General features: G+C 36.4%; 1 protein-coding gene and 1 long non-coding RNA gene across 3 annotated transcripts in view; one reads left to right on the forward strand and one right to left on the reverse strand.

Annotated features, from left to right (window-relative positions):
- The window catches only part of Asxl3 (ASXL transcriptional regulator 3), a 134,887-nt gene extending 121,251 nt beyond the window's left edge, over positions 1-13,636 (reverse strand). Inside the window, exons 1-3 of the mRNA XM_033757482.1 lie at positions 13,472-13,636; positions 10,945-11,027; positions 184-186 (exon numbers count right to left, since the gene is read on the reverse strand). Coding sequence (XP_033613373.1) covers positions 184-186; positions 10,945-11,027; positions 13,472-13,486 — 101 coding nt within the window. The 5' untranslated portion in view covers positions 13,487-13,636. The remainder of the gene's footprint in view (positions 1-183; positions 187-10,944; positions 11,028-13,471) is intronic.
- The window catches only part of LOC104871961, a 29,886-nt gene continuing 23,413 nt past the window's right edge, over positions 13,235-19,707 (forward strand). For both annotated transcript variants that reach the window (XR_783020.2, XR_783019.2), the window contains exon 1: positions 13,235-13,302. This is a non-coding gene — a long non-coding RNA (uncharacterized LOC104871961). The remainder of the gene's footprint in view (positions 13,303-19,707) is intronic.

Genomic DNA, 19,707 nt, shown 5'->3' on the forward strand with positions numbered 1-19,707 from the left:
TTTTTTTTTTTTTTTTTTTTTTTTTTTGCAAACCATACTTTTTAAATAAAGGCTAGAAATTGCTTGGGAAACTAGGTACTGTAGTAAAAGTTGAGTAAGGGAAAGACTAGATTTTAAATTTTAGATAATTATCTGTTCCAAGACATTCAAAAAGCCTGCTTATTTTTCACAACTCCTTATTACTTTCTTTTTTCTCTCATGGAGTTTATTGGTACTTTTTAGGTACACAACACAGTTACATTCACCATTGGGATCTTGTACCTTTACATGACAGGTCTGGGTTCTCATTTTTCCCCATACCCACTTTATCTATTATAAACTAATTTATAAAACTCTGAAAATTAAAAGTTTTAACTTTAACTGGATTTTAGTAATATGATAGAAGAATGATATATGAAAACAATAAATTTCTAATATTAAAAAGTTGGATCTTCTTCAATCCCCGGTCCAAAAAAAAAAAAAAAAGTTGGATCTTTAAAAAGGTGATTCTTAAAAGAAGTCTGTTCGTGATTCAGACCTTTCCTTGGAATAAGAGCACTGAGAATTCTAAAGTCAGACTTCAAACCCAAACATTTAGCGACTTACGATTTGAGGAGGCCATTCTTGCTGCTATCCCCCTTAGCAGTGACCAGTTCCAACAAATGATCACCAAATACCACTTTTCTACTTCTACTAGGTCACTTTCAATGAGCACAGATTAGGCAACTGATTAAATAATAATTATTATACAAATTATTGTATTTCATGAAGACATGCTAGAAAAGAGCTAAGTCATGCATTCAGGAAATCCTGGCAACTTTGTATATGTATACTACAAAAATTTAAAAAGACAAAAAATGAAAGTGTTGTATTTTTAAATTTAAAAGTTGTATTTTTAAACTTCTCAGCAAAAGTACACTAAATGGGTAAGAGGAGCACTTACATGGGAAAGAGGGTGGACAAGTGGTCATGATATGGGTGACAACGGTGAATTCTCTCTGATTATTCTCTGCTTAAGAAAATTTTCTCAAGGAGATAATGATACTGCTTCCGAAACCACACTCACTTATTCATTTTTGGCCTCCTTTTCTTTCCATACTCCTATCTCTTAAAAGAAAAACAGCATTTGTAACTCAGCCTGCCAGTACTTAAGCCTAAACATGGTTTAAATAATACCATCTATTTTCTTTCAGTTGTTTCCAAAAGTCTCGAGATTACCAACCTCTACAATTCCTTCTGGATTATCTACATTTTGTTAACAATTCCTCTTTGACTGGTAATAGCCAACCCCCAGAAGCAAGTATTCCAATCCATCGATGCAAGATCAAAAATAAAATAGCAATAGTCCTATGAAGTTCTTGGATTTCCTATTACCCACTGTACATTCTGTGCCCCACAATGAACAAGCATCACTGTCCATCTAGCTGATGTGGTGGCACACGCCTGTAATCTCAGCTCTTGGGAGGCTCAGGGTGGAGGACTGCTGCAAATTTGACGCCAGCCTGGGCTTTAGAGCAAAGCCTTGTCTCAAAAAATGTTCACCTAAGGCTCTGCATCCTTCTATTCTAAGTGGGTTATGGAAATACTTTGTTTTGCCATTCGACCCTACTTACAGCTAGGCTATAAACTGAAAGAGCTTCAATATACCCATCTACAAGCTAGACTTTAATCTTAGTGAATAATACTATAAGGCAACACTGAGCCAAAAAGTTACTAAAGTATATAATAGGATGTTGTGCCTGATATTTTAAAATCATAGTTTCACTAGACTCAGCCTATAAGTGTATAAAAAGATTAAAAACAATTGGCTATAACTTCAAACCCTGAGCCATCAACTCTCAGGTTTTATCATTTGCTACTGAATTAATCTTCTCATTTTCCTCCTTTTCTTTACCTGTAAAATGCAAAAATTACAATATCTACCCACATCACAGACCTTTCATGTAATGTTCTTAGGATTAAGACTAATATAAAGGATCAATAAACTTCAGTATTCTTTTTATCCTCAAGCTCCTACTCATTAAATTGTTTGACATACTGCACGAGACACAGTAAATCTGAGCACTATGCCAAAAAATTAATGGATACAAAGATGTGAGTTACTTCCTTTAACATGAGCTTATGGTAGAAAGACAACATTTGCTGACATGTTGGAATGTCATATACTATACTTAATAAAGTATTTTAGAATTTAGAAATTTCCAAGTATAAAATTTAATACAAACTTTATGCACTAGGTTTAAGACATGCCTCACAGAGGTCAAGAGACCTAAGTAAGTAACACACAGATCGATTTAGAAGAACACCGTAAAATACCAAAGTAAAGACTACATTTTGTTCATATATTAACTCAAATAACTTCTAAGTCTCCAGAATATAGCATGTACTTAATAAATGCTAATCAAATACATACTTGCCTTAAATCTTCTACGAGGCCCCCAGGATCTTACAAGTAAGTATTGAGTAGGCATTTAATAGGCTAATTTTGTGTAATGATAGATATATCTTCTCAAAATGAATTTCCCTAACCTCTACTAATTTCCAGTATGACTTCAAAGCACCCTAGACATCCACACCTGCACACTAAGAACAGCCCAGGCGATGATTACTAACAGTTTGAAGAGACTGGAGACCAAATACAAAATCTTGCACCAAATCTAGCACAGGGCTGCACTTCCAAAAACAGAAAGTTAATAGCCACCTGAACTTCAGACAGAACTCCAGCCAACAATTATCAATTTTATTTTGCTTGAATGTGTTCTTAAGCATTATTCACTATAGCTTTTAGGAAACCTGGCTCAACAAAATACTATGATTTTTATTCCCACTGAAAACAAATCCCCCAAAAGAAGTCCCCATGTCAGCAAATCAACTGTTTTACATTTGAATTATGTTGTCAAGTCCAAAGCAATGAAGCAAAACTAAAATCATTTAGGCATGTGGCAATTAATAGCATAAGCAATGAAGTAACAGATGATGAGAAAAGTACCACTTAGGAAAAAAATTAAATAAAATCACCCCAGTTAAATGCCTACTCCTCCCCAAAGATTTTCACCTACATCATGCACAGTGTAATTTCATATCCATTTCTGGTTCTATTTCTGCACTGAAATATTTATAGAGTGCTCAATGTTTCTGGAGTAAATTATACCTAGATCTTGGTAAAGCTGAAATCATTAAATTACCTTTTTTTGTTCAATTATTTCAAAGAATAGAGAAAGAAAGCTTGACAGAATAAAAAGATATATTAAGGAATGGCCATTTCAAAGCTATAATTGCATAGTTTAGTGCATATTGATGTCTTGAGGGTTATATGCGGTAACCACAGCTATTTTTACTGAAGGCTTCAAACAAAATCCAAATCAATTTATGTTTATATGAATATACACATTTTATTTGAACATGAAACTTCTTAAACCATGCATTCCATTGCCTTCTACATTAGGAATAACATGAAAACATATTAGTATGCAAAATAGAAACACAGTTCTATGTTGAGTGAATACTTTCCAAAATAAATCAGATACTCAAAATTTTATAAATACTTTTAAACTATGCTATGAATTCTAGAAGTGTTTCAACTTCTGAATCACTGTTATGGATTGAATGTTGTTGTCTCCCTAAAATTCGTATGTTAAACTCCGAGCCCTCAATATGATTATAGTTGGGCCTCTGAAGAAATTAAGATTAAATAAGGTGTGGGCCCTGATCCAGTAGCATCAGCATCTTTATATGAAGTGATACCAAAAAGCACGTGTCTCTCTGTGCAGCCATACTGAGGAAAGGCCATGTGAGCACACAGCAAGGAAGCTGCCAGGTACAAGCCAGAAGAGAGATGAGGTCACCAAAAACTGACCCTGCGAGGCCCTGACCAGGAACCTTTGGGCTTCAGAATTGTGAGTAAATAAATTTCTGTTGTCTAAGCCTCCTAGCCTATGGCACTTAGTTATTGCAGCATGAGCGGACAATCACTACTAATATGACCTTGATCTGAGAACCAGGAAGAGACTGGTCCACACCTTTTACATTACTGTAAATGAGACATTGTATTTGAAAAGTGTTCTGTCCCCATTCAGCAATCCAATCTTCCATCAACAATAACTACATGTGTGTCTCCCCTCCACACACACAGTTCTTGAGTGCTCTGGGCTCTACTATTATTTTCAAGACATGGATAAAACCAATGGGAGGAGCTTCACAGAGAAAGACAAATAATCACCTGTGGCTACAACATCAGATGGTCAACTATGAAAGTTTTATAGCCACCTAAGTCCACATTGGTTAGGGCTGTGCTAAGGAGCTGGAACTTCTTTATAAGGTAATTTCCACATAATTATCTGTTAACTTAGGAACTGCATCCCTCGCAGGAATTATCTCAATTATTTTGTCACTGTGTAAAAAAGTAATCTTAAATTCAAGAAGGCTTAATTCATGACAGATTAAAAAGTAATTTTTAAATAATTAGTGATATTTATGTTTAAACTATCACTATATAGTTAATCAATGTCATAGTATTTAATTTTAAATGAGTTAATTATGTACATAAAGCATTTAATGTCAATAAATATTTTTGATGACAAAATTTGAAGAACACTAAATGTATATGAAAATCACCAGATAAAAAGGGAAAAATTTCACCTAAACGTAAAGTATGACATACACTTTAATCATTCACCTTAGAAGTGCCATATTATCAGAATATCATGGATTCTCTAGATACCATTTTTGTCCTTTTTCTTCATTGGTACACTTTAGGTATATAATACAGATACCATTTTTATAAGGAATAAAGTAACATACCTAATTTCAGCTAGTTATCACCAAGCATACAATTTACAGTAGCTTCTGATTCATAATTCACTGAATGTGATACTGACTAAGGAATATTCCAGGATTTAAGAAATGCTAGTCTATAAATGTTAGTGGTGATCTGAAGGTAAAATAGATTTTAAAAGGGAGAGATTTGGAGTTAGACAACCAGATAAAAAGACAGTACAATAACCCAAGTAGGAAATAACAAAAAGTGGGATACACGAAAGCAAGCTGTACTTAGGAGGTAGAGATGACACTACCCATGAACCAACTGACCATGAGGGTGTGGAAGAAGAGAGCTAAGAATGACCCTAATGTAGATTTCTAATCTAAGTAATGATGACAAATAAAAGTTTATTTCAACCGAGAGCTAATTATTCTGGAAGCTTGTTATGCACATGTACACACACATAAACATATGCAAATTGCTCTATATTTCTGTTTAATAACACCATTGTCTCATACATTTCTCTCTCAGTAGCTGACTGTGCGCACCATTCACACAATGAGAGAATTAGATGTTGACAAATGGCAGTGATGACACTGTGTGCTAACACTAATTCTGAAATGCCCCGACACAAACAAACTAGACCACCCTTTCAATATGAAAGGAGGGTTGCCAACATGGAGACTGCAGATAAGAACTGATTTTGCAATAAAAATTATTTGTGTTTCTTTCTTATCTCTAGACAAAATGTTTCAGCAGCAAGAAAGAATCCTCTCCTATAGCACTAATTAGCAACGTAAATCTCACCAAGAGCAATGCCAAGAGATTTTATTGTTTGTCACTATACATGGTAATAGAATTTCTGACATTTTATTCCTCTAAAACACACATCTTTAATAAGTCACAGTACAAAGCAGAGATCCTAATTTTACCATATCATCACAGAGACTGCAAAACAGAAAACATAAAAATAAATATTTAAAGCAGGAGGTAAAAACAAATTTATTCTAAGCATTAGCAGGAATTTTAAAAAATCATCCACACGCCAAGAATTACAAAATCCAGGGCTGTCAAGTGAATGCTTCACACTGCAAAATCTAATATACAGTATCTCTATATTCTAAGAAACATTAAACTCAAGAGATTGTTTATAAAACATTTTAAATGTCCCTACTGGGATATGTAAATACAGGCTGCTTCTCTGTAAACAGTTCATCTAACAGATTTTTTTTTTACAGTAAGGCATCCTTGATATTATTAAAAACTATCTCATAAATATTGCCCTGTTTCTAACCTAACAGATTTTTTTATTGCCTTGTGTGGTGGTGGTTTGTGTGTGTGTTTTCCCTTTATTTTATGACTCTCTTACCCTCATTAGAAACTACTCACCTATTATTAAGTAACATAAAAACTGTATCACAGTTCATGCCACATTAATGACAAGTATTTCGTAATGGTATTACTCAGCACATAAAAAGTCAGTCCTTATTGATGAATGGTTGTTTTGCTCTGGCTACGTAAATAAGGCAAGCCCTACTCCATGACCCTGCAGCCCCAGACTTGTCACATTAGCAGAGCACACATTCCTTTGAAAGCATTGCTTTAAAAATTACACTAGACAGGTCAGAGATAAGCACATCCTCTGGCATAAAAAAAAAAATGCTACAATCCTCTTTGTAAAGGCAAGATAAGTTCTGAATAAGCAAATCAAAAGCAGAATTAGGATAACACCCATAGCCACATAGAGCATGGCAATCGGAGTTGCTTTTCTTTTTCTACACAAATACGGCAGACAAGAACATATTCTACAGCAGCAGACAAACTCCATGAAGAAGAGGAAATGTTTAGCTAAAGGGTGCACAAGAGTATCAAATATCTATCTGCAAAAGCAGCAGACTAGAATATGCACGTAATCCCCTCTGGCTAAGTAGCAGGGCTATTTGATTGAACAGAAGATTCTGGTCATCTGCAAAACATTCCCAACAACTGTGACTGATCAACTGTTGACAACCAATACATATAAAAGAATAGAAACCTAAAATTCTCAACAAAGCAAAAGTAGAGATGGATGAGATAATGTATAATATACAATTATGTTCATAAATCCTTCTATCGTATTATATAAAAGGGGAGTAAAATTGACCAAATATATTTTCATTAAAAGGAGAACCAGATCTAGGAAAATCATGCTAATACTATATCATTAATATTTTTTCAACAAAAACCACATAGCCTGACAATGTATCATATTCAGATTTTTTTTAATTCACATAAAACTTACTTATTTCATTCTGGCTTTTTCAGATAGAATTTACTCACACTACAAATTTCATTCTATAACTTGACACTACACAGAATATGATGTACAAAAGTGGTCCTCTCAAAGTCTACATAAAAATACATAAAGTGTCACTAGAAAAGAGAAAAAAATAGTATAATGTCAAAAATTTTGTCTCAAATAAAATAACATCACACATATTGAACACATTCAAATACCCACACCAGCTTTGCCGAAATTATCATGTAGTTTTTTTAACTGTAAGTTACAAAGGGATACCAGTGGCTTTTATAATACTGTATTTGAAAAAAAAAAGCAACAGGATAACAACTTTACTTGCTCAGAGATAATCTGCTAGGATTATCGGCGTGCATATACTTAGCAGAATACCCTCAAAATGGTTAGGCTCCTTTGGAATTAAAAACTACTGAATAGGATGAAAAGTATAATCCATTACGTTAAGAAGCTTCAAAGTCTGAATACAAGCCAGTCATCACTAAGCACTAGCAAAGTATCATCTTGAGAAAGAAGATTATTTACTCAACAACTATATATTGAGTATCTACCAAGTACCAGGAATCCTAGGTACAGAATGCTGCTCTGAAAGAGCTCAGAGACACCAGGGAAAACATACAAGAGCAAAATTACAGTACAGCAAGGTAAACACAAGAGGAGACATGGCTGGCATACAGAGGATGAGGACCCCCATAGTAGGGAAACGAATGGCTTTTTATTAATATTGAGAAGATGATGGATACAGACCCTCTTTTCTCTTCCTTAGAAATGCTAGGTACAGTGACGCCCCATTTAGGAAAGGTCTATTAGCATTGCCTATCCAGAGACCAAGAAGGCTATGGCCACATCAGTAATTTCATAATCACTTCCCTATATTTTATCAGACAATGTGTATTTCTAGAAAAACATATCATTAATAAGTACCTAGAAATTAGTCAGTCATGTTTGACCTTCTGATGATGGAATTTCTAAATCTGAGGAAAATATATAGTTACACTTCATTTACTGAGCAACCTTAAATATTTGGAAAACATTTCAAAAACTTGAAAAGTACAAAACCAGTACATTGAGTCCGGAACTAAATGTCAGTATGTGCTACCTAAAACAACATTCATATCATACAGGACAGTCCCTAAACTCGCTCAAAATCTAAACATGTTTATTTTACAGGTGATTCTAATAAGCAAACTAGAACTAGAACACAAAGGAAGGGTGAGCAGAGATACATGGGCTGTCAAGAACAGATCACAACCCAGGGGAGGTAGGAGAAGGGAAATGAGAACACAAATACGTAGACTGCAGCCACTCGATGCAGACCTACTTTTACAAAAGAGAACTTAAAAAGAACAGTAGTCTTGTTTGCCTTTCCCTTTTCCTCTTCAACTTGAGAACTGCTTACAGATAGAACTTTTAATATCACTATACTGGCCTGTCAGTACTTTTAACTTTTAAAGTACTGCTGAGAGCCTGAACAGGAATTTTACAGTTGAAGGTAGATGCCAACTGAGGGCAACAGAGCCACTCCGTGCAGAAGGCTGTCCAGCTGAGCAGAATTCAAGCATCTCCGTCTGGGAGATGCACCTCACATCTATACCATGACTCTGGACAGAGAGCACCTTCAATAGGAATTGCTATCTTTACACATTTACTTCCTTCTTCCTTTTGGTTGTGCCACAGATATTTTTACTGCTTTCCAAATGGCATAAATATTTTTAAGGTTATTGATATATGGCAAGGATAAAATTAATTTCCAATTCCCACGTTTGCTTCCCTAACTCTTCAGGCTGACCTCCGACTCAGAACAGGATTACCTTCAGCAGGGCTGTGAAGCAGTCAGCATAAAGCTGTGGTTGTTGCCACCACTGAGTGAGGGGGGTAATACCTGCCAGCATAGCGTGCTGATATCTTCTCAGGCAACTTCTTCAGATCAGGTAGAAACAATGCTTCCAAAACAGATGAAATTCAAAGAATCAGTGCCTGATCTTCCACTAAACTGCGATGGCCCTGGACTGAACTTGTAAAGCATACAATTTTTTTCATTTTTTTTTTCTTTAATTGAGTTTATTGTTACATTTTAGGGATATAGTACAGTTACATTCATTGTTGGGATCTTGTACCTCTACATGACAGGTCTTGGTTCTCATTTTTTCCCCTTGTCCCTGCCCTCCCTTCACCCCCTCCTCCCCTCCCCATCTACAAACACTTTATTTTCATCTTTTCATGATCTCACATTTTTTTCTTTTCCCTTATTACCCTTCCACTACCCATCTCACCTTCCCTACACCTTTAGCCCCTTTCTTCCCATTTCACCATGTCAGTAATCTTATTAGGATCTTATATATTATTACAGTTATTCATACCAGAGAAACTATTCGGTATTTACACATGTGTGCCTTATTTATTTCACTTAGGAGTATATCTTCAATATGTATCCATTTTCCTATGAATGAATCTATTTTCTTGTTCTTTATGGCTGAGTAATATTTCATTTTATAGAAAAACCATATCTAACAAACGTTGGCTATAAACATGGGTGCACATACTTCTCTGTGATATGATTCATTTAGTTCTTTTGGAAAGATACCCAGCAGAGGGATGGCTGGGTCAAATGGAACCTCCATTCCAAGCTCTTTGAGGTATCTCCATATGCAAAGCACACATTTTGATCAGTTATAGGATGCCGTTACCCACGTTAAAGTTACAGACATTACAGGTGGAATTCATGGGTCTTGTTTTAGAAAAAGTTGGCCTCAGAATATTTATTTCTCTCCGCAGTTCTACCTTAATATCAAAACCTGGAAAAGGTAGTGCAGTAGGTTTCATTTGAATCAAGTTAAAAATCACTGTAACTACGAGTTTGCTATCTCAATGAACTGCAGCCAGCACCTCATGGACAAAATGCCCTCAGTGTCACTTGGGGAATGGAATACTCATACGATGTCATCACCCTATTCTAATTTAGAATTAACGTCTTCTCTTCATAGAGTGGTATCACCTACAGAGTTCTAGACTGCTGGCTAGGAGGCCAAATATATTAAAACTAATAAATACAGATATAAAAATAAAGGACCATCGTGGATAAACAAAATGTGGCAGAACTATTAAATGGATTATTGTTTGGCAACAAAAAGGAACAAAATTCTGACAGAGGCAATTTCAAAAGAAATTACTTGCTAAGTGAAAAAGCCAAAAGCTACATTCATATGGATGCCATTTGTATTAATACTCACAAGAGCAAATCCACAGAAACCATAAAGATTAGTGTTTAGAGGCCAGGAGAGTGGGGAATGGGGAAATAACTGCTAATAGGGATGGGGTTTATTTTAGGTGACAATGGTGATGACTGCACAACTGTGTGAACACAAAATATACCACTAACTTGCACATTTTAAAGGGGGATATTCTATAATAGGTGAATCCTAGCTCAATAAAGCTCTTATTTAAAAAGGGAAGGAAGGTGGGCCCAACACGCATAAAAGATTCTCTGAATAAGAACTCTTAAAAGTTAGAGAATGAACTCTTAGCCACGTTTACTGGTACTTTAAATTTTATTAGTGTTGGCTCTTCTTTGTATCCTGCAATCCTTCCACTGCTTAATTTTGGAAGCATAGAATCTTCTTACAAGACACAGAAACAGGGCTAACTCTAGGAGGGCCTAAATCACACAGCACTGCTCCTTGTTTCACAAAGTACCGTGCATCCTATAGCAATCCATCGACTGTAACGTATTAAGTTAACGGGCAGTTCCAAGGAAATCTTAGGTCATCCAAGTATTTCATAATCACAAAAGAATTTGCAGGTAGTTAATTCACAATAAAGTATAATATCAAAATCTAGATATAACTATTGCTTTGAGCCTAGTGGAAACTATTCATCAATCATAACCGCAAAAGTTTTAAAAACAAATACTGACCTTGTTTCTTTTAATCCCTCTTTCTGAATGACTTCCAATATCTGCTTTGCTGTCATTGGTGAGTTGGGGTGTTTTTCTAGTGCCTAAAAAATAAACACAAGATTCCTAGTTACTGTGTGGAAGTACACAAAATGAAAATATGTGTGAATCATGCAGTCACTGTTTCAAATTTTTAAAGGGAAGGGGCTTTTATGTCAAAATAAGCTCTCATCAAACAGCTAAGGTGTCCAAAGGGAAAAATGTAATGTTTTTTCTGGGCTTCTAAATCAGCAATTTCTGCAATACATGGGGCCATTCTTCAAAAAAATGTCACAGAGGTTTACACACAACCCCCCCAAAAAAAAGGATATGTGACAATGAAACCAAGCCAATATATATGTGTATAATCTGTATTTTTAAAAATCACTAATATTTTATAGCCAAAGACACATCTTCAGGCTGTTGAGATGTTTCCTCATTTCTCAGACCTTGGAAATATGGAGCCTGGATATTACCAACATCAAAGAACTAAATGTTGTTCAAAAGCAGCCTCACAATATTCATTCTTTGATCAACCATATTGGTATTTTTAAAAACAAGAAACAAAATTAAATCTTCAAAGCTAAAACATTGGAATAAGAATACAGAAGCCAAGGGCAGTTGCTGCTGTGTGTTTTCCAGTTCAGCTCAGTTTCCTTTCCTTTGCCTTTTCCAATTAATTTTAAGTAAATCCTTTCCACTTTCTATTCAGCCCATCTCAGTTTTTTAATTCAGTCCCATTTTCTTTCTCTCCTCTTCTGCCCTGCTTATTCTTTGGGGAAGGGGGTTCTTTTTTAAAAAAAAAAGGTAGGGCAATAAGTGAAACACAGTTGATTATTTCCACAGGCATTAGACCACCAGCCCTGGTAATCAAGTTCTTTTATTTATCCAGGGACTTAACTCCATGCAGCAGAAGCAATCAACAGCAGAGTCTGAGGTCCCTGGACCTTAGGGACCACCTCTGGGTGTAAGAAACAAGACTTCACATCTCTTCAAGTGACCTCCTCTCTAAGGGGAATTTACACCTAATTAAAGATGTTATAATGGAGCTTCTTGCAAAAGTCATGGCCCCATTCAACTGGACAGTGCTAGAACTCTCATTCATGATTACATATTAGAAGGATCATAATTATGAAGAATTAAAAGGGTTACCCTAAGTGGCTTCCCAATCTGTTGACAATAGCTCCATGATCTCTTCTACTGTTGATGGCTGACTTTCAACTAGCTCACTAGGAAAGTCTCTGTCCATCTGGTCCTCCATTGAGATACGTGAAGCCTATCCTTCACATTTAGGCTGTTCCCTACTCCCCTATTTCCAGTTCATGGGCCATTTCTGCATTTTCTCATTCTTAATCAATCCCTTACTCCGGCTCAGTAACTTCCTTAAGAATACAGAAATCAGAGTCACGCTAGAAAGAGTGTGTGACATAAGTACGTCCACGGAGAAGTAGGAAAATGGTCCTCACAGAGGACGAAACTGGAGAGCTGAACTGAAAACTGGGAAAGGGGATAAAAGAAACATATGCAAAGCTGTATGGGGGAAAAAGAATATAGGTAAAAAATATTGGAAAAAAGGCAATAAGGAAACTGTATAATAGAGCTGAAAGAAGGAAAAGATTTGATCACATAGAAAGGAGGAAAGAAATAAGACATGAAAACAAAAATTGACAGAATTTTCAAAAAAAGAGAAATTGTAAGTAGAACAGCATATAATTATGAATTACAGGAAGGAGATGTTGTGGTCACATGGTCTACATACATGGTGGGCATCGTCCCAAATGAGAGGCAATGCTGGGAACACTAATGGTCTCTTATAAAAGATATGTGCAGAAGGCCAATAGACACAGACAGACACTAAGCAAGCAAGGATGTGGGGAACAGGAAAGTAGAGGCACAGGGTTGAGGGATTAGGGGGCACAGGAGAGATGGGAAATAAAGGAGGAAAATTGAGCTGAACTGGGAATGTCTAAAAGCAAACTGGTTCAATCTAGAAAGGGCCAAAGAGGAAACTCCAGTGTACTGGGCAATGTTTTAACAGAAATTCGGGTGCACTCAAAAGTGGGGTTACTCACTGTGGAGGATTCCCTGTTTCTCTTCCTGAGTACAGGCCCCTCAGCACACCTGGGCAGCTCCTCCCAGCAATTGAGATAATTTGGATAGCCCTGTCCCCTTCTCTATGACATCACATCCTACTCTACAAAGGAAGTAAAAGTGCCAAGAATTACATCGGGAAGTGGAAGAGAGGCAGGAAGGAAATGATGAAGCCACACAGAGCACCAGAAGCCACCCTCAGTTCCTGCAAGACAGAGAAAGGAGACAGAGAAGGACAGGTTCCTGGGTGTAAGTGAGCTTTACTGAACTCTAGCTGTGTACGCAACAGTAGAACAAGATAGAAATTACCATCACTGAACAAAACATTGATACCATCAAAATAATGTGACGCAAGGCAAAGACATGAATCAGACTCACAGGCAGCCATACTCCAAACATTAGAGTGGGGAAAACTCACAGAGTGCAGTGGCATCCGGAGCTCTCGGGTCCAAATGGTAGACTAATTGCCATGGCCCCAGCAGGGTCTTAGGCATGAGGTATTACTTGACCTCGGACTTGTTTGGATTTTGTAGACATATATGCAGTTTTCCATTTTTACGCAAACAATTCTATCACCTCGCACATACACTGGCTTCTGCTTTTATGCACTGAAAATTCCTTTTATCCAGAGAGTATTCAAATACCTACAAATGTTTCTCTCAAGTACTTTTATTTCGTTATACTTTGGTTCATCTGAAATTTATATTTTTGTACCAAGCTGAAATATAGACATAAACCCCAACTTCCCACTGATAAGCCACATTTTTCTAACATTATTCTATTTCATGAGCTGCACATGGTTAGTGAGGCATTCTCTACCATATACAGACACCAAATATAAATATGAGAACACACTAAAACATTTCAAATGTGAAAGCAACATACAAACGTGGAACACAATATAAAAGCACATATAGAACTGTTTTTGTTGAGCTGCAGATGAAATATAAGAACCCCCCATACTTCTTCCTCTAGTGGCTACAGGTACATCTAGGAATCTCTAACTGCAAACCACAGCTTGGGGCTTGTGCCGTGGTCCCGATGAGTCGCACTGATCTTTCATTCAACTGCTACGTCAGCATTACACTGTTGTAATTGCTGTGACATTCTAATACTCTTCACTCTGAACAGGACACTGCTCTTATTATTTCTTCTTATGTTTCTAATTATTCACTTTATTTTGCCAGATAAAATTAAGATTGGATTTGAGTGAAACATTTAATTAAATTTGGAAGGAATTTACACACATTACTCCACTTAAGATCTATTTTAAAACGCACAATAACCTTTTGATTGGCTTAACATTTTTCAGTTGCAGTTATAAACTTTCTCTGTAATATTTTCATATTTTATTGCTAGTACATTCAATGGCCACTGAATTGTGATAATTATCTATACAAACAACTAACTGAATTATCAGAAGTTCTGATTATACAAAAATAAAGAACTGTTCTTTTTTACAAATAAGATGAACTGGGTCTCCTTTCTAATATGCATGTTTTATTTTGCTTTCTCGTATTATTTACTTCAGCTAAAAAGTGATTTTATCTATTACAAAAAAAGTTGAAAATGTTATCATTTATTTCCTCAAAAACAGGCTCCTAAAACTGCCACTGCCATTTGTTGCTAAGGATAACTGTAGCTGGCATTTTTTTTTGGACCAGTCTGGCTATGTAGCCCAGGCTCTCCTGGAACTCATGACTCCCGCCTCAGCTTTCTAAATGCTGGGATGATAGGCCTAGGCTACCACATCTGGACCCGGCTGTATCCAGAATTACTAGAATGAGTGCTGTCAAGAGAAGAGCATAATTATAAAGCAGTGGCGAAACATCACTGTCTCTTCTGTACAAATCAGTCTCTCCAAGTGTTCAATTTTAACATAAAATGTCCTTTCTTTCTTTGTACAACAGATTGTTCTCCTGTGTCAGACCTGCATTCATGATCCTACATCACTCTCCCTCTCTAGGAGCTGCCTTGCACCTCCCCACCTTTTTTAGTTCTCCGCTACTTTCTTTCTCTGGCACTGTTTTTCAGGAAAGGTTTCGAATTCAGCACTGTTCTCTAAAGAGCGGACTCTCCACAGCCAGGGACACCCTGGATACGTCAGCATGGTCAGCTGCCTTCCTAGTGAAGGATCTTTTATTTTTCACAGGAGGTGAATGAACATGCAGAACTGGCGAATACAGGACCAGATTTCACCTCCTTGCCTAGCTGTATCCGAGCCTATCTCACAGACATTCAGACTCAAGCAAATCAGAGGCAATACATTCTCATTCCAGAAATTTCCTTCGCAGACTCCACTTGCCCCAGTGGGGGAGAAACAAACCTGCCCTTAAAGACAGCAACATATGCAGGGGAAGAGCAGAGACCGGGAGTGGCAAAGCACTTAGGGCATGGAGAATGTGTCTTTCCATGGCTTAGGTTCGCTCTTTAAGCACTCTTCTGAACCAAGAACACTGGCTCTGATATCTTAAAGGCTCATTCAAGAATTCCTCAGTGCCTCTCAAACAGAAAACTCATTTTAAGTGTCCTTAAGATAAATACAATAGACCAGTGTTCACTTGAAGGTTAAAATTTTGGCCTTTCAGGACTTAAATAAAACTTTCTGAGAGAGTCTCTTTGATTGCAAAAAGAAAAAAGGAAGAAATGAAAAAAAATTCTCCACAAATTACAAATCACTTCAGTGTTTACGTTTGCAGAATCCTAAATGGGTATTAATGACAGGCTTTCTGTCCTTTTCCTAACATTAATGTGATTTTCCCTAATCCATACTGGCAGTTCATTAAAGTGCTTAGATGTTTAAGGCCCCATGTCCTGGGTAAACGATTATGGAGTTATAATAACAATAAACCATTCTATAGTTCTCCACAATTACAGATTACTTTCATACAACATAAAGTATTTCATCTGCTTTCATATAACATATTATTTTATTTAATCCATGTGATTCATAGAAGAGGTATTATTAACATTCTGTGAGATGTACAGAGTTGAATTAATTGGCCTGAGGCCATAAAGCTAAGAAGTGAGTGAACAGCACTTATATCCATGATGATATTGGTAAAACAATGTTTAAATATAATAAGATAAGCTAGTACTTATTAGATAACTCCTGTGCACTCAGTCTTCTGTAGCAGCTTGACATTATTATACTAACCTCTAGAATCCTATATGCAACCTTACCTACCTCTAACTCTTCAAAAGCCTCAAAGGCCAATATCATTTTGATGACACATGAATTAGCATCACTTGTAGTCTCAGATGAGAAAATAAATCATCTAAAATGTTACAACACCTTGCCAACTGCCACATTCACAGATCAACTCAGTTTTTCACTCCTAGCATACATGGTTACTAATTAAGGTGTTACAGAGGATAGAATTCTCTATTCTATTTGAATGCATTTTATGGGAAAATTATATGCTGTAGTAGTTGTCATGAATGTGTGACTTACAAGACACAAAGAATCATTACAACAGCCTAGAAAATGAATCCTACTCCACACATATGCAGCACACTCTGAGAGGATAGTGTGCCCCAAAATTGCACGGCTAGAATTTAGCCCATGGGACACTGAAGTCCGCTCTTTCTACCAAACTGAACTGCTATTCACCAGTAGCCCAGGGCTTTTTCAAAAACCTACAGCCTAATGGCAATATTATATACAGGTTCTATGTAACAAACCCCAGTTCAGCAATCTTACACTCAAGAACAATCATTTTCATAGAACTCTCAGATATGGTTTAAACTGTACATTCCCTTGGTAGTATCTGTCAAAACTGTCATTAATTTGTGTAACCTGTTTAATGATATTCTTGCCACTATACTGTAAGCCTCTCGAGATCAAAGGCCTCAGTCCTCACTTATATCTACAACCCCAGATTGCAGCACTGTGAAATAGGCTTTAGTAAATAAAGACGAAGGTAATTTGGGAAGATGCCTTGATTCATTCAGTATTTAGAATTTTTATGGAATAATAATGAAGGTAATGAGCTTCAGAGTCAGATAAGCCCAGAATCCCTACTCACTAGCTGTGTGATGTTACACAGAAATTTCACCTCCCTGAGTCTCAGTTTCTTCACTTCATCATTCATAAAAACGTTGTAAGGACTAAATGCGATAACAAATGTAAAGCACTTACTGCAATGAGCCAAATGATCTCCAAAAGCAGGGACAGTTTACATTAGCTAATACCCCCAGGGGAGCAAAGCCCCCTTCGTGTTCAGTCTAGAAATACAGACCTTGTCAACCCACACCGAGAGCTATTAAGACACTGGCAGACATTTATATGTGGTCTCTCTGAGATTTTGTGAGCAAACTACACCATTCTCCACAAATCAGGTTGAGCCACACATTCTCATCCCTCCTCTGCTGGCCACTGTCACTTGTATTCTATCAGAGATCCAAAGCTAACCTGAACCATGTCTGGTTTCACCGCAGCATAGGCTATGTTCTCTTTTTACCCAGAAGGCAATGGAAAGGGAGAGACGTACAGAACCTTCCCGATAATCTAAAAAAGTAAATGAAAAATAACAGTTGTTTAAATGATTATATAGAATGAGAACTGTTTCAAAAAGTAAAACATCTCTTTCATGAGAGATTCTCCCATTACAGAAGTCTGCAGGCAGTCTCCTCTATTCAGAGCCTAGCTGTTATTAAAAAGCCTCTTTCTTGTGGATCAATTAAAATTTCTCATTTGCTTTCCTTTTATTTCCACCCAGTAGTTTTAATTTTTGCCTTTGACTATAACAATAAGTATCTTATATATAAAATTATAAGCACTGTCCTAAAATATAAATCTCAAAAGCAACTATGTTACATTAATTTATAAAGTGGGACCTTTAACATTGCATAGGATAAGTTGCCACATGATTTTAACAACATTAAGGGCCACGTCTTTCACTCCTTTTGTGTCCAGGCTAATGAAACTTTAGTTTCTTTCATCAATCTATTTCAAATAAAATAGTCTGAAAATATTGCCCCCCAAAAATCACCCTTCTTTGACAATTCTTCCGTTTTCTACTATCATTTTTTTTATATTTTTTGTATCAGGGATAGAACTCAGAACCTTGTGCTTGTGAGGCAGGCGACAGAACCACTGAGCTAAATCCCTCACCCCCACTATTATTTTTTTTTAAACACTGCATGTCTTTAAGAACTATACTCATTAAAATAAACTAAATACCATTGATAAATACTTTACCCGTGGCTTAGTCAGTATAAAATACAAACTATTAAATCCCTCCTCCTGTCCCATGGAAGTACGCTGATATATCCCATTATGACACGTGCTCTCTTTAACAACTCAGTGTCAGTCAATGAAAACTTCCAGCTCTTTCGACATTTTCTCCTGGAATTACATCTGCTGTGGTGTATTTGCCAAACTTGTCAAACATAAATATGTCTTTGTTTAACACACTGTGTATGTTTTAATCCGTTTGGGCAGCCTCTGAAATCTTATTAGTCACAAATATTTGATTATCCAAGCTTAGCAGCTCAACTCATCCCAGAAATCTCCTTCCCCAGTTTTCTATGTACCCCAGGGGGGAAAAAAAAGCCTGTAAGAAAAAGATACTACAGTCTTAGGTGAGTTTTATCTTTTTATCAGTGAGTTTTTTTTCAAGCTTATGCCGTTCTTTTGGAATCATTACTCTGGTTTCCAGTTGTTTCCCCTTTCATTCTATGTAATCCTCACACTTGACAAGCACACTTTTGAGGCACACCTCTAAGTGTTCATGACAGAGCCAAACAAAGCAATGAAAAACAAACCCTTTGGCTGCTGCTGGGATCTTGTTTTAGACTGATGCTGATTACTCAATCAATATTCTTTGCCTATAGATGTTCAATCTGCTACAAATTCATTTAATTATACTATCACTCAGTTCATAACTATCCATCACTTCTAAAAGTGTTTCACAATAAACTCATGTCAAAGGACTGGCTGAAATTTACCTCTAACAAGCGCATCTTCCTGATGGATAAGCCTGCTAATCCTATCAAAAAGAAATTAATTTAGCTTGACATGAATTAACTGCAAGAATCCATAATGTCTTCTAGGGATCCTTATTTCCATTTCTAAATGCTCATAGTAATCTCTTTAATAATATACTCCAGACTTTCACTAAGATTTGAGATAAAGCTCAATATTCTATGATATCAAAAATTTTACGCTCCCTTTTCAAAATAATAGCAAATACTTACACGGCAGTTACTCTGCATCAATCCTTATGCTGTCATGCACATGTGGTCCTTTAATCTTCAAAATAATCACATAGGGCCTACTATCACCCTTATTTTAAAAATGAGTGATGAACTAAGGCAAAGAATAACTCATTTAAATGAGACTAAAGCTGTATATCTAGCAAAGGGTAGAACCAAGATCTAAACCCAGGATGTCTGGGTAATTTTCTGTTACTTTTCCCATGGCTATCAGCCCAATAACCTAGTTCCTATCTGTAAACTCTTCCAGTGTCCTGTCAATGAGCTCATACTTCACCATTTCATACCCATTCACAGCCCATATAACTTCTATCTTACTTTCCTTATCACACTTCCTTAAGAAAAACCCTAATTAAAAACAGACCAATACAACGGAATGCTTCAAAAATGAAAAATTATTTCTAATGATAAAGTTGCCATGACTGATCTGGAGCA

This window comes from Fukomys damarensis, unplaced genomic scaffold, assembly GCF_012274545.1.
Source record: "Fukomys damarensis isolate Sample0158 unplaced genomic scaffold, DMR_v1.0_HiC HiC_scaffold_30, whole genome shotgun sequence".
NCBI lineage: Eukaryota > Metazoa > Chordata > Mammalia > Rodentia > Bathyergidae > Fukomys > Fukomys damarensis.